The sequence below is a fragment of the Acromyrmex echinatior genome, chromosome 2 (genome assembly GCF_024713525.1).
Source record: "Acromyrmex echinatior isolate Ae372 chromosome 2, ASM2471352v2, whole genome shotgun sequence".
NCBI lineage: Eukaryota > Metazoa > Arthropoda > Insecta > Hymenoptera > Formicidae > Acromyrmex > Acromyrmex echinatior.
This window is the reverse complement of record NC_141853.1, coordinates 6,694,198-6,711,463: the sequence shown is the minus strand read 5'-3', so window position 1 is coordinate 6,711,463 and position 17,266 is coordinate 6,694,198. Positions and strand designations below refer to the sequence as shown.

The following is a 17,266-nucleotide window of genomic DNA, read 5'->3' as shown; positions in this document are numbered from 1 at the left end:
CTTACACGAAGTCAATACGGTGAAGCACATCGTAATGAAAGAAAGGAAAAGGAAGAGATGTGTGAAAGGGAGACCGTGAAACGTATGTGTAAAAATGTAATAGATACACCTCTGCCGTTGACAAAATTATCTGTTCGTCTGTATATGCCGACGCATTCGCTTCACGTCTTGCCACGCTTTCGCAGTAACTTAATAAACGTTAAAAGCAAAACGGTCCCCGTAAACTGTAGAAACAAAGATAAGTGTATTAAACGGATTTCAAGTGCTTTCCGTTGCTGCGGCAACAAAGATAAAGTGCATTAAACGGATTTCGCTTCGATGTTGGAGACGATGACGAGCCACTTTGTTAATTGAGTTTCACCCCTACGGTCCCGGGAAATACTTCGTCGGTCCGGTATTAAATAGCGCGAGTTGCATTACTGACGAGTATCGACGGTACTTGCGCCGTTGGGGGAAGAAGAGTGCATGAAAGGCTGACTTACGCCTTTAGAAACACTGCAGCCAACGACAGGCAATCCTCAAAGTTTTTCAATCCGCTTTTGCTTGCCTTTAGTCTGATCGAAAATCTTGAAAGCATCATAAATTCATTACTTTTTTTCGAAAATTGTAAGAATTAATGTTTTGTTACTGAGTACTTTGGTTGAGTACTTTTGTAGAATTATTTAAAAGAAAACTATTGAGCGTAAAAATGAGAGAAGATTTATCCGTAACCCAATTTAAAATGTCTATCAAGAAGGAGCGGAAACAAGAGGTAATTAAGTCGCGAAACAAACGAAAGAAAGCGCAAATAAAACTACGAAACTGCATTAATTCCACTTTAATGCCTAGCTAAGTTAACTGGTTCCTGTAATTGTTTTTGTAATGTGTAATCTGTTTTTCCGTAAGAATGGCATCGTAAAGATTGTAACATCATTACTATTAATCTGTACAATCTTTTCTTGCTTCTTCAGATTTATTCAGATATGAATAATCTTTAGTTTTATTCAACGTCCACCAACTACAATCAATATTCATTTTTCATATTCTTTTCACTTCGACTATTCTGTTTCATTTTGACAAAAATTTCAATTAAAGGTCTCTAATAAAATCCTGTTTTCATAAAAAAAAATTTTAAAGATGTCTTTTGAGAAATATTAAACATCTTCAATACGCTATATGACTTTTCTACCTTCAAAATTTTTAATCGGCGCCGTCGCGTCGACTTAAGATGAATTTAGAGTTATAATTTCCGTTATAAAATTTAGATCAAAATGCGGGCGCTCAGTCGAATGGCGCCGTCTAACATCTGGTACTGACGATACTTGCTGTTCGAGCGAATTAGCGTAGAATGCGTCTCAGTGAGAAGCAAGTTCGTGCGCTTTCCTCGCCTCGTTATCGCTCTTCAACAGATCCACGCCGCAGAACTTTGCAGATCTACATGAGAATAATAATAGTCGCGCACCACGTTCTTCCACGTTTATCTCGAAGTAAATTTCTGCACCTCCCGCTACTTGCGACGCTAATACAACACGTTCTTTGTACGATACTTCAATCGCAACAAGATTATACCAAGTCTCTACAAGTCTCTACAAGTCTATTTTCTGTATTAGATATTTAAATGCGTGATTAAAACTTTTTAAATTGCAAGAAATTGTGTCACACGAAAAAATTGCAAAATTACTTTTAAATTATGCAGAGTTAAGAATGAAGAAAATAAAAAATATTTACCGGCACGCCACATTGTGATTATTTTTATAATAAATTTGTATGAAATTGTTACAATGTAGTTCGATATCATTTTTTACTTCATTAACTTTCGATATCAATCCTCTAATGGAATTTTTTGATCAAAAACATAAGTTGATGCAACGCGACACTGTATTGTATCAAAACAACTACAACGTAGTTACTAAAATTGAACAGCATCCTGCAACCGAAAGTTAAATCTGATTCCATGATTAAATGTCAAAAAAAAAATATATATATATATATAAACCGATTACGCAAGATCTAAAATTTGCATGAGCATCTGTTGTGTCGCGATTGATCGGTACATGATGAATCGCTGAAAGTAATCCAGCAGTTTTTATTCTGCATCCCATTTACCGTGGTAATCCATACAAAAGGGAAACTCGCGCCTCTCGCGCTCTCGCCCTCATGGCTACTCTTTGATGTATACTCTACGGTTCGTCGAATTCGTTTCATATCTATCTCGTTTATTTCGTCTCGATGTATTTTTTTTTTTTTCCGTTTTCACATCGCGCCGTTTCGAAGCGACGTGGACCAGCGAGAAGGATAGAGCGCGCCTGACATCTACGCAGCGCGCATTTTGATACGAATGCAATCTCGTGTCAATCCTAACACTCCCATCCTCCCTTACTCGGAGAACGCATCCCAGCGTGAGCGCGCGTTAGGGAGGACACGGTCAACGTAATGCCATAAATATTAATTCGCGCGATACACATCAACGCCGAGAGATATGGAACGTGATTTACCGGAAGCGATAGTTTATGGCAGCGGCACGACGCGATCGCTTGCGACGCATCAAGGCCCAATCCAGATCATCACCACAGGTGGCGACTCCCTGGACATTCATTTTGCATTACACATTTTCATATTCCGCGTACACATAACGAAATTAATACCGTCCATTTACTCGCACGGTATATTTATGAGTAGTTCTAATTGAGATACGTCCAACTTTTCTACATATTCAAATATTCCATTCATCATATCATATTCCATTTAGACAAATTCTATCACTTGCAGCTTTTAAAATAGTGAAATATTTCGATTTATCATACAACGAATGTTGTGGCAATTTTCTATTAAAGAAATTTCCAGGTGATTATTCCTACTGCACGAATATGTGCGTTAAGAAACTTCCGATGACTTAGAGAAATTCCATTTGTATTATGCTCCGCCACTTTGGAGACTGGATTCGAAATTTGCTGTGTATATCGTAGGAATATCCGCCAGCTGATTAAACCAAGCCGACCGCGTCTCTCGGGAGATGGCTTCGAGATCCCATAAAGCCGCTTCTACACCTTCCGGGCGTTCATTATGTGAATTGATACGGGTTTCCGAAACCATCGAGATGTTAGTCGAAGAGGTTTGATTAAACAGAAAGCGAGGAACACCGTTATTCCGTAGCTATACGGAGCGCAGTACGATGCTTCGTATCTGTATTAAAAGGAAGAGGAGAAGATCTGTGTAAAGAGAAAAAAAAAGATAAAAGAGGAGAAAGATGGTGAGGAAATTCGAAATGAATATCAGCCGTTGTCAGATCTTGCGATTTCTGATTAGAAAGGAAAGTTGTAGCAACATCTTGACTGGATACACTATTGCCAATCTCTTTAGTCTAACACGTTAGTTATCAAACTACAGAAAAAAATAATAGAAAAAAAAAGAAAGAGAAAGAAAAATAGAGAGAGAAAATAGAATAGAATTATGTATTTATTTATACGCTCTAAGACAGTGTTCCCTCAAGTTCAGACACAAATTACATTTGAGGCAGAAAGTATAATAGTAAAATGTCAGTATTACAAAGAAAGAAATTATACATATAAAAAAGAATAAACAATGTATATGTAGAATATGTATTTAACAGCAATTAAGGATTATTGTTAAATAAGTAACCAAAACAAAAAATACTCTCTTGAATGCGTTTAGAGATTGATCGTTTCGAATCTTCAAACAAATTTTATTCTACAGCTGTATTGCCATACAAATAAATGATCTTTTATAAAATTCTGTACAGCACAAGATAATCAGTTATTTTGTCTTGCAAGATTTTATTACGCCTAAATTTAAATCTATTAAATAAAATTTGAGGTTGTTCAAAATGAATAATGGAGAAAATTAAGTATTGAGAGAGAGAGAGAGAGAGAGAGAGAGAGAGAGAGAGAGAGAGAAGAGGGAGGGGGGAGAGAGAGAAACAGATAAAGTGGAAAGTAAAGTAGGGATAAAATGGGCATGGGACCACCGAACTAATCAGACTCGACCAATCCGAGTCGTTTCCCCGCGGAGAAGAGAAATGCTTCCTCCCAGCGGACAGGATAATTTAAACTTTCCCGCAAGTGGGAACGCCACGACGTGGTGTGACGCAGCACAGTGTGCGGCGTCGCGCCGTCAACGTATCTTGGTCACTCCGCTAAACAGAATTAGATACGAGGGGTAGATTCAAACGTTACCCACCGTGAAAAGCGGCGACTCGAGTCTCCTAGGTATACAACGCGCGAACACACGAAGGGAATCGTCAAAGGTCTTACGCGAAAATAGAATGTAGCTGAATAACGTTATTAGGGCAATTCAAGTGAAGATCTCTGAGTTTTCTGCGACGACAGAAATTCGGCTGTGAGAAACGTTAAATTCAACTTTTAAGAATAATGTTCTCTCCTAAGAGTAAAATGGAACTTAATATAACTTTTTATAGGCTTTACATAAGCTAACATATGTTTGTACGAATCCGCCTAAATTGACAGCAGAGCTGGAAAGTAACGCGTTACTTGTAATGTTGTTATCGTTATAATTACTTTTTTTAATAATGAGTGGATAACGACGATGCATTTCTTTATTTGTAACATTAATGATAACGTAGAAGCTTTTTTGGTAACGGAAATGAATAAATCATTACTTTTATCGTTATTTTATACAATACATGTGTATGAAATGTGCATAAACAAGTTTTAGAGAAAGATAATGTTATATTTGGCCATGTTGCAATTAACTACAACTATTAAAATTACTCTGGATCTCGTATTGATCAATTATGTGACCAAGACAATTGGATGTCACTCTAAAAAAGGAGTTACAAAAATTCGGAGAAAAAGTAACGGAATAGTAACAACTTTCCAAATAATGATAACAAGTTACTTTTTCATATTAATAATAATTTTTGAGTAACAATAATGACACGTTATTTTTTAAAATCAGTAACTTTTATAAAGTAATTTTGAATCACAATTACTATTAAAGTTTGCAGTAGCTTTTTATACGTGGAATGTTTTACTAACGTATGATGAAAATCATTATATTGCACGTGATATAATAAAACAAAGTGACAAAATGCGTATAAATATTTGAAAGAGAGAATCACGAAAATAAGATTAATTTTCTCACAAACCTCGCATCTTAAAATATATATCAGAACTTTCAACTCGAGTTTTTCTTGATGTCAATTTTTAAGTTCACCGTCGTTGCAATTGTCACAAAACAATCGCAACTTTTACAAAGCGGCAAGTATCGTTCGGTCTTAATTACAGCAAGATTGAATGTTCGCATCAGAAATGAGTATGACATTTGCACACCTTGTGTCGCACATCCTGTAGATACAAAACAAAACCTCAGTTGTAACGGTAATTACGTAGGAAGCTTCCGTCGCTGCTATTTAAATTAAACCATTCTGCTGGCGAATGAATCGATCGCGCACTCGACAGGATTTATCTCTGCGTTTGGTGTTCACAGATATCATCTTACCGCGAATTTGAATAAAATATTACGTTGTAATGAAGTCTACGTCGCGAAAAAGATGAATTACGAATAAATACGAACCAGACAAAGGTCGTTTAAAAACATTTTGCACATTTACAGATTAAACTGAATTAAGTCCGTTTACTAAACCAATTAAAATGGAATACGACAACAACATTTATTTTTCAAAGACGTATTATTTCTGTGCTTTTTAAAGAAAATGTCAGTATTTTAGTGATATCTCGATTGTTCATAATCTAAAAAATCATGTTTTTGATGTATGTAATAGGTACTGAAATAATACTGATACATAGATACTCAACTTTCCGATATATTCTTCCAATATACATATATATATATATATATATATATATATATATATATATATATATATATACGAGAATGTTTCTTCTACTTGATGTAAATGAAAAAAGATTTATTTCAAATTAAATTGTGAATTCAGAGAAAAACATAGTAATAGCAATTATATTATAAAAATAGCAACTATACAAGTTTTACATGTAGAATTATTGTATATAGTTGTGAATAAATTTATAGATGAATAAATTATTTTATAAAGTTTCAACAACTACAAAATAAATTATTCAATTACGTCCATTATGCTGCTATAACTAGTCACCTTTTTAGTTGTCGTTATTACGTTTTTTCTCTAAGTGCATGATACTTTGTCTGAAATAAATAATTCTTTCATTTACATACAAGTAGAAGAAACCTTTTCAATACTTACGTATACAAGTATATTAGAGAAGTTGAATATCTATGTCAATATTTTTCAATACCTATTGCACACATTATAGACGCAATCTTTTTTAGATTACTAACGATTGAAATAAAATCTCTTTCACTGAGATAATAAAATCTTTTTAAAGCAGGAATAATACATTCTAACAAAAATAAAAATGTTTTTTTTTCGTTTGGAAAGAAACTAATACAATTTTATTATATATGTATATCTTTTTTCTTATTCTGAAATAGCTATTTTAGATTATATTTATAATGAATATATGAATATAATCATCAATTTAAACAGTATTTCTACATGCAGAGAGCTTCACTCTCACACTCTACGAAATATCGAACGTTCAGTTAAGCTGAGCGTCTGATTCGTCAGACGTCTACGATGGCGACCGCGAAAATGAACGTGATAGCGGAACACTTCAGAAATGAACTAAAAATTCAGCGGTGTCGTCGGAGAAGACGGGGGCAATTTAGCTTTCCACAAGAGAGCAAGAGCGATCCAAGTTCAAGAGATTTCCACCCTCCTCAGAACAGCTATACAGGGAAGATACGGTATGCGTGTCCTTTGACGAAAACATCCGTACAAGCCGCTGGCATAAAAGGATCCCTCTTTCCTCTTTTCGGTATTCCGTGCCGCTAACAGAATACATTACTTTTTAACGACTCGCGCCAGAGACGTTCTAGTCCTCTTCGATAAATAGCGAATTTCCAGCGCAACGCGAGTTCGCGACTCGAGAAATCAGCGAAATAGCGTTATCGAGAGCGAACGATGGCGATGACTACGAATCGGTACGAACGATTCAATTTGAATAACGTCACGCGCTACATTACTATAGATTGCCGCTCATAAAAAATGTGTATAATAAAAAAGAAACGTCTTTTGTCAATCATCGTCGTGATAAAACTTCACTCATTCTGTTACCTGTTATTTTTAAAGACATGATTAAAAAGAATCGTTACACTTTTTATCTTTCAGTAAATCCTTAGAACATATAAGATGATTATAATAACATTTTAATAAAATTAACTCACTTTTATCCTATTTCATTTCATATGTAAGCATATCTGCATAAAGTGGCACGAACTTAATTATATATCTATGTGCGAAAGCTATAAATTAAATTCGTTTACGTTGAGTACAATTGCACAATCAGAAAAAAAGGAATAAAAATCGGCAACTGGATTAATGGCAATCTGAATTAGGGTTGAAGTAGAGCGCGTGTTTACACGCGTGTGGATCAAACTCAATTGTTTTCGTGAAAGAGTAATATGTCACGGATCCGAATAAAAATCAAACTGAAACTCATCGGAAATAATTCGCGTGCCGCACCTACAACAATCGTGTATTTTTTAGCGTTATGAACGCAGCACAGTCGAAAGTTGAAAAATTGGCGCGTTTTAACGACGAGTGGAGATAGCTTCGACTGCACCGAAACGAACACGCGAAAAGCCGCTAACACCCCGCTTCAATTTTCTTCTGTGAAACCCCTGACTGACCGTAAAACGCGAGCGGCCGTTTGTACAGGCGTAATGTACCAATAAAGCACTCATAGCGCTCGTCACAAAATCCATAACATATTCTCTTCAAACGCGTCATTTTGTGCTGCAGCGTGCGATTGCAAAGCATGGTACTGCTTTTAAAGCGGATTCTGTGCGGAAATATGATGCAGAGAGAGAAATAGCTCAAAATACACAGTAGCAGCTACGCTCTATTCCCTTGTAGTTAGAAAATACAATTAAAAGATTTGTATGATGTAGAATTGATGTTCAATTGCGAAATATGATGCACGTCCCGCGTGCGTATCGTGCGTGCCACGATAAAAAATTACGAGAATCAAATTTAATAATGCGCTTTATAATTAATCACGCTTTAATATTTTTAGTTTAGAGTCCTATGGTTCGCAAGTTAATGAAGTAACATACCAGCGTTTGTCCCATGTCGACCTGGGCCCGCAGAAACGTGAATAGCTTACGCTAATTACGCTAATGAGCGCATCGAAATGTAGTACAAGTGATCATGAGTTTTAGCACTCGCGTTTAGTACGCGCGCTTTTAGTACTTCGTGCGGACGCATTTCCGAATTAAATTTTATGCCTATACAGTTTGTTAAATCGAATCGATATCTGTATTCTTTATCGCGCACCGGATTACATACGCTTGATGTAACACACAGTCCACGCGCGCGGCGGTGTAAATCGCATGGTTACATGTTCAATCGGTGGCACGATAATCGTGATGAATAATAAACATTATTACGATAATAATTATGATAATATTATTATTTTACGTTAATACAGTGATAATAAATGTAATTAATATTGCAACGTAAGCATAATCCGTAGAACACAAATGATAGAAACATTCTTGATAAACGAAATAATAATTTAATGTTATATCATTATTATTCACTTTTCCAAAAAATTTAATTCTTCGCTAATTTTCCGGAATTTGCATTTAAAATATATATATATGTTACAATATTAAGATATTAAATATCAGAAATATCGCGATGCGAGCATCGTTCCAGTTATATTAGTAAATATCCGAAGAAAGACATACTTTCGTTTTTATTGGTCATTTTTTCTTAAAAAATAGATTAATTAAACTCACCTCCTCTCGGAGAATCCGTAGGTCGCTGTCTTAAACCTGCAACAGAAAAAGAATTTCTTTTACATTTCTAATACACAATGAATTAGAAAGAAAATGATCATTTAACGCGTATATTATCTTCTTAATAATTAATATAGCAGAGAGGAGAGGAATAACATATAACAAAATTTAATAAATTACTTTGGATATGTACACTATAGTATCGCAAATTATAAAAATATAATTGTTACCGATCAAATTCTACACACAAATTAAATTCATTTTCGTAAAGAAAAGAAATATTAATATTAAAACAATTTTAACGCAACTTCAAAAAAACAATTTACAGGACAAAACAAAACATTTTGGTTAGCTGGTAGGTACACATACCTAGTGTATATTGCGGTTTTACTTTGTAAATAGTCGCACTCACTATCAATTTCGTACTCAGATAAAAAAAATATTTATTTTTGACGGTACGAGATTTACGTTCATGAAATACTGTAACATAAATAACATGTTCTACTCTTAAGTTAAATTATTGATTTCAATATATAAAAAAAGCTTACACTAGATTTATTTAAACACCAAAATTTCAAACATCGATCCTTCGTCGGCAATGTAAAATTTTTATTCTTCGTCTGCAACCTGAGTCTTTGAATTCTAGTGCAGATTTTTATATTGTTCCAAACTGTATAAAGAGCTGAAAAAATTTTTATATATGCATTTGTGAAAACTCCAAAAACGAGTTTTTACTAACATCGAAGTTGAATTGAATTTTACTTATTCTTTACAGATTGAGAAATTTATCAATCAGAATTCATGTAATCAAAAAATCGATTGTGCAAAGTTCAATATTTCCTATAGGGGATCAATATGTATTCGAATTTAAAATATATATTTAAAAATAAAATTTATTAAAAAACATTATTTGTAAAGAACAAAAGAAAAAAACCAAAAATTATTTTTTTAATTCTCTGAAGAAGACTCGACAATTAAACGATACTTGCAGCACAATATATACGTGTATTCTGTAATGTTAACGTTTTTAGTTGAAGCAAACAGAATAACAAAGTTTGTTTGAGATGTCTCAAGATCGCTCCCATGACCAGTACGTTCTGATTTCGACATTTTCCGCCATTGTTATACTGGTCGAAACTACTAAACCAATTGGTCGGGACCAAGGCACGGAGGTGCAATCTAAACTTTCGAATTCTACGAGTTGTAGCCCTTGAGGCCCTCATGTAACCCTTGCAGCGGCACTTTCACAGCTGCATCCTGGATTGCATGCTCAACTAGATTAATTCTACGAAATATTCGAAACCTACCACAAAAGCCAACCAATTAATTGCTGTATAAATTTATAAAGCGTGCAGTTCTTGATATTTTTCAACTAAACATTTTAACGCAGTAGGATCACGATCAAACAAGAAAATTAAGAACGTGTTTTAAAGAAACTGTCTTTTCTGTCATCCTAAATTTGAAAAATATATATATATATATATATAAAAGATTGACATTTTCGCAATTATGTCACATAATTTTCTTTTAACTGAGATTAAAAGCTTAAATTTTATTAGTTTTCATAAATAACAGCCTGTCTGTCTTCCTCATTTTGCGAAGCATATAGTGTGCCAGTAGCTTCCTTTTTTATCTTCTTCACTTCAACGTTAACAACCTGATAGCCCTTCATGCAAAAATTGCCAAGGGGAGCTGCGATGAGTAACAAGCCGATTTACGGATTTACGCGCTCTCGTATTCCTCTAGGACTGATATAGTTGTGAGAAGCATTGCACCTCTGAAATGTTTCATACAAGCTCTCTTCCGAAAGAGATAAAATTTTTCGCACGTGTTCATCTTGCACTCTTTACTTAGCAAAAGAAGAGATAAGCAGAATTAAAACACTTGCATCCCTATCAATGTGTAAGCCCATGCACACATTATTTTGTGTTGTAAATACTTTTATACTTTCTTAATTTTTTTTGTATTCATTAAAATATAGTTTCTCATTGCCTATTATATGTATTATAGTATCATTTATTAATATCAATATTTATTATAATATTTATACATATTATTGCTTGTAATGTGAATATTATTTCATTACCATTACATAAAATTTTTAATACACATAATGTAAGATAAAAAACATAATATTAAACTAAGATTAAAATTTTTAATTTGTGAACATGTACTAATCTTAGTTAAAATTAATCTAAGAAAAATTTAAAATTCATTCATATTTATCTATTTATTTTAGAAAAAAAATGTTTTGCAATTATAAATTAGAAGTGCATTTTTTATATTTTATAATAAATATTACATAAAGATATTAAAAACAGAATACGCGATCTTAAGTCTCTGAATATAATATTTGCAGCTAATTAAAATATCAATTGAAATAATTTTTATTTTAATTAATATAGTACACATACGCAATTTGCTAACAGAAAATTAACTTTCTCTAAATCAGTATTATCTGTATCACTAATAATGTAATAAAACTGTTGAAATAAAGTTAATAATGTGACTCAATTAACTTTAATTGAATGTGTAGAACTGATGTAGTTTGTTTTATTATACATATATATATATATACATACACACATAAAATTTGAGTTGCGTATCCCCGCAATATAATCAACTGCAGAAGGAAGCTTTCCAACGCTTTACTATACGTTAGTCACTTGGGATAAAATGTTTACACGGTTTTCCCTTGGATAATCCATCGCGGATAATCACACAATAAACGAAAATACAAATCTGTTTTAGATATTATTTGCGCTATTATTTTCTGCTTGTTTACAAAAAGATAGTATAAATAGACATATGCAGACATACTTTATATTACTTGAGAAAATTTCTTAAAATGTTTTGATCTTATAAAATAGGAATGTTATTAAATTCGAGTTAATAAGTAGTGAGTTAGAACAAATATTTAATTGTATTTAAAAAAGAATATACGTACCCTTTTTCTCTTTCTCTTTGTGTGTAGATACTTAAAATTAAGATAAATTTGTATCTCTGTAAAATAAAATGTTATACTTTCTTTTATCTCTCAAACCTTATATTATTTATTTTACATTTAAGTAAATTAAAAATATTGCTAATCATACATAGATTCAGTTTTATATATATATAAGTTAAAAAACAGAGAAAAAGAGAGAAATAAAGACTCTTTAACTTTATCTGGAATAGGCTATGATAAAATAAGATTCAAAGTTACCAATTTAAAAGGAATTAAAGTTCTTCCACTTTATACGATCAACGGCTTTTTTTACTTTGGATAATTTTCATCTGGAATTCTAACCATTAAAATTGAACCGTGTAAATTAGTTCTCTGGCATACGCAGCCACGTTTGAACTTTATCTGCTTTTGAACTCAACGTCAGGTCCGGTCTCTGAGTTGCCGAATTACAAATCCGACATAGAGCACCGGGATAAAGGTAACGAATCCTGACGTGAAGAACGAAGGAAGCGAGTGGGAAAGAGGAGAAAAAGGAAAAGCGAATCGAATATATTTCAATCTCACTCGTTCCGCGCCGTTGAAGTTTTGGAAAACTTTCACTACTTCGTCCGGCTAACTGAGTTTTTCGAAGCGGTTAGTTATAGAGAACAGACGATAGTTTGGTAAGTATGCACGTTCCTACAGTTCCTACAGTCGGATTCCGATCGACGAGCTTCTTGCTTCAAACTTGAAAAAGAACAATATTTGGCTTTAACAAAGCGATTTTGGAAGCGAATGATATTGTCATTTTAAAGACAATGGAAATTTTATACATTTTACAGTCATTTCGCTATTATTACAATTTTTATAATAATTAAAGTACAACGTATTAATGTCGAGATTACTATGATTACTAACTTTTGTTTCTGTTTTATCTTTCTTAAGAAAAATACAAAAATTGTATACAAAAACAATGTTTTAAATTGTAAATAGAAGTTAGCGTCACACATTTTTTTAATCCTACTTAATTCTTTTATAAACTTCAAGTCGTAATAAAGGATGCAAATCTTTTAAGACATAACATATAAACTGCACGCAAACACAACACACAATATATATCTCCTTTTTACATTATTCAAAAATTTTTATTGTAATGAATTAAAAACTTCAATATTTACAATAAGCAAACTACAATCATAAGATATAAATATAATTAAAAATATATATATATAAGAAAATGAACGGAAATTACATAATGGTATATTATAAAGCTGTATGCAAACAAAAACGAGTAAATATCTTTCACAATAAACTTTAAATAGTCAGACTATATCAGAATTATAAATGCGACTGTAAGCAAGTAACTGCTCCAATAAAGATGAACAAACGGTACATTACAAAATATAAATTCCCTGCGTTACACGTGAGCGTTCAATCGCTTCTTATGTCATTTACTCCCTCCCTTCTATATACAGCGCGGAACGATCAACATCCGTGGAAGAAATCGCCTTCAGATCATATCCCATGTGTTCATCTAGTTCGCTCTTTCGACATATCGCGCACCTGCTAGTACAATCGATCCTAAAACAATCGTGAGCCCGAAGTTTCGCTTCCGTAAATTCGAGTCGGAAACGAAAGAACGTACGACGATGATTAATCGATTGCCGTTCACTCGATTTACGACGTTCGGGAGTCCGAAGCGATCGTTGAGACTCGAGAACGAACATAGCATACGAGCGAGAATCGATCATCGTGCAAGTAACATCGAGGAGAAACGTCGAGGGTTATCTGTGGAAAAGGATCATGTGGATCACGCGAGAGTCACATGGAAAAACGATGAAAAACGTCGTCATCGGGGACAACGACAACGACGATGTCGACGTCGACGACGACGACGACAACATGGACGACGACAGTCGATAGCGACCATTCATAAGCGAACTCGCTACTGCCAGCGTATAGCTCGTACATTCAAACGACAATATGTATCATACGTATGTATGAGTAGGGTTGTAAGTTCCACAAGCAGGAGAAGCGAGAAAGATAAGGGAAACGTGGGTAGACTCGCGCTGCTCGTAGCGTCGATAAGAGATCGCACCCAACTTAAGCGCCTTGCACCCCACGAACGAACAAACGACGGCGGTAACCCTTACGAACGATCGAGAGGCAAAGGTGAAGGAGAGAGGGAGGGGGAGGGGAGAGGGAGAGAGCGAAACTACCACTAGGGCGAATGATATTCTCGAGACGGTTCCTTAACACCTCCGAAGCCGCAAAATATTTCACCTATATATGCGCGACGATAGATATACACCGTTTCCAAGTATGATGACCGTACTTTGCGAGCCGATACCGGAAAAAGAAACTCACGATTTGTTTTACGAGATCGTGCCCGACGATGTTCGACCACGTTTCGCTCTTAACCGAACCCGTTCGATTTATCGTTATTATTCGAGGGACGATTTGTGAAAAGTGATGGGTATGTATATGTATATATAGAGTGACCATTTTTGAAAGGTAGAAAAACTGGTTTTTCCCCGAGAGAAATTTAGATATTGAAGCGCTCGCTTGGCGCATATACAGGATTCGTTATTATACTGAACTAAAGTAAAGCGAATCAACTGGCATTTTTAAAGAATTTCAATATCAAGATATTTACGGAAAATTCTAACAACTTTTATTGATACATTTTAAAAATAACTACATACAAATTTTTTAAATGTACTCGATAACATTTTTTTTTGTAAATTGATTGAAAGTATTCGTTTACACACCGTCTGCTGTGATAATAAAGCAATTATGATACTGAAGATATTTTCAGCCAATTTAATTATTGGTAACGTCTTTAAAGAAATTCCGTTTCACGAAATAATTAAGAAATAACAGGATATATATTACATACAAAGATATATTTTATTATATTTGCTTTCTTTAAAAAACTAAGTGCCTAGTATTAGAATAAATATAGTTGTGTAATATAGAATGAACAATTTTGATTAGATTATATTTCAATACAATTACGAGTTTAAAACTAGTTCATTCAATAACTAGTTCAAAATATTTCGAGATCATTTGTGAATTCGTGAATAAGACCTCACAATTCCATTTTGATGAAATTCACAAAGCGGACGAATTCATGCGTGCCATAATACGCTTGAAAATAATTTCTGCTTTTGAAAATAGTTATAAAAAAGGCAAACAAAATAGTCAAATTTAAATAGAAATTTTTTAAAAGTATGTGCAACGTGCGTTAATACTCTTCATAATTTTCTCTGAAAATCTGATATATTTTTAGAATCATGTAAAATACAAGATGCAAAAAAAAACATATAATATGTATAGCAATACACGATTTATATTAAATATAAATCAGAAATATTCTTCGCACGCTAATTGGGTGCAATCTTATACAATACTAATGCATATAGACATTATTATTAGATTCATAAGATTGATTTTTCTTATCTTATATTAGTATTTCTCATCTACTATATTATTCTAACATATTATGCATAATATCTTCAATAAAAGCGCGTTTATAGCTTTATGTTCAAAAACGCGAAACGAGAGTCCTGCCTTTGACACCAGATCGACACAAAACAAAAAAAAAATCACAGATTTACCGTTTCACTGGAATGGAATATCCATTATATATATAAAAACTGAGCGAAGCTGTCAAAGGGAACGCAATCCAAAACGTACTTCAGAAAGAAATTAATATCTCATTCAAATAATGGAATATTTATGTTATGCTTAACAGCATATGTGCATTTCACAACAAATAGCTGTGAGGAAGTATACTGTACAGCTGCAGTAACACAATCCATGTCATAAGATAAACATTCAATTTATGAAATATATACGTACATGTATTACATTGTATATTACAAGAAACATAATATTTCAGAAATCGTATTATATAATTGTACGAAAAAATTCTGCTGAATTTTCAAGGAATAATTATTTCTAAAATAATTTCCAAAATAATTTTTTTAAACGTCCTCTCTCTCTCTCTCTCTCTCTCTCTCTCTCTCTCTCTCTCTCTCATATTTTTTGTAGAAACTATATCGATACTAAAAAATCTATATATATATATATATATATATATATATATATATATATATATTGTGTGTGTGTGTGTGTGTGTGTGTGTGTGTGTGTGTATATATAGGAAATGTACGAAAAAGATTATGTCGATATGTGTGGAAATTCAAATGGAAATCTAATAATGAATATGAAACTTGATAAATATTGCTTGTAGTGTTTGGCTCTCTCAGGATGATCAATAAGCAAAATATCGGCTTTGGAATGACGCGTGAAAATCGATAAAAGACAAATCATGGGCGTCAAGTCACGTAGAAAAATAACGAGTTTGCAACACCGAGGGCTTACCAATTTCATGTTCATATAAGCCGTGCTCGCTCGCTCGCACGCTCGTTTACGGACGATAGCGAAGCGCCAACTACATCGTTGGAAGTACAAAACTTCATTCGAAATTGCTGTGACATATCTCGTGCATACGCACACGTGTGTACGCATGACGGTGATATTCCCAAATCGGCTCGGCGGATGAGAATGTTACGGTGGTGAACGCGTGTGGCAGCTAACGCGCGAAATGGAACCGAATGACCGGCATAAAGAGCAAAAAACTACGAATGGAGAACGTAAAGCGAAAAGGAATATGGATGAAAATGGAGAAAGGCATGCGTTCCAGTTAACCGCGACGCGGCCATTTTGGTATAAATCAGCGGAAGTACGAATTTAGAAACACGATGCATTGAAAAATGTATAAACGTAAAATATTTCTTGAACTTTTGATAAATACAGTTTGGACATAAAAAATATATTTGTTGTTAAAAAAATCAAAAAGAATGATAAAAAAAAACAATACGTGTTGTTTTTTTGTGTTAAAAACAGTATACAAAAATTTCACGATAAAATTTTATGTGCTATTTATATCATAAAATAAGATTATAGTTACAATCTTAAAATATTAATGAGAATTTCTACTAGAAAAAAAGAGCTATTTTAAGACTTCGCATGACAAAACTAAGATCGTATAATGTTGTGCGCTATTTGAAATGTTTAAGAAATATCGTGCCAAGCACAGCGAAAATTTGTCGATGCAATGGCGAGAGTACGTGTTTTCCAACCAATATCGGTAGTTTGCACAGTAGTTTCCATTGCAAGTATTATATCACTACAAATGGTGTTATTTTCTAATGCATTTGCATATCGTTTGTTGAAGAATTGCATACATTGAAAGAAATCAAAATGTGAAACAAATATGTAGAAACATATGTAGAAAAGGTAGAAAAATACGCTTAAAGATATATATTTCAATTTATTTATTTAATTCGTAATTGTCGGATCGTAAAAAATATATAAGACTCGTTTTAAATCTAAATAGATATGTAATAAGCAAATGTATTAAAAACATAAAGTCTTGGATAAAGTAAGTTAGCATAAAATAGTTTTAGTAAATAATAATAATAACATAGCAATGTTTATCTATTAAAAGAT

At 33.3% G+C, this 17,266-nt stretch overlaps 1 protein-coding gene across 5 annotated transcripts in view; it reads right to left on the bottom strand.

Moving 5' to 3' along the window:
- The window catches only part of tei (irregular chiasm C-roughest protein teiresias), a 358,357-nt gene that overhangs the window by 224,774 nt on the left and 116,317 nt on the right, over positions 1 to 17,266 (bottom strand). For all 5 annotated transcript variants that reach the window (XM_011069763.2, XM_011069762.2, XM_087416826.1 and 2 more), the window contains exon 3: positions 8,821 to 8,856. In XM_011069763.2, the coding sequence (XP_011068065.2) occupies positions 8,821 to 8,856 (36 nt within the window). The remainder of the gene's footprint in view (positions 1 to 8,820; positions 8,857 to 17,266) is intronic.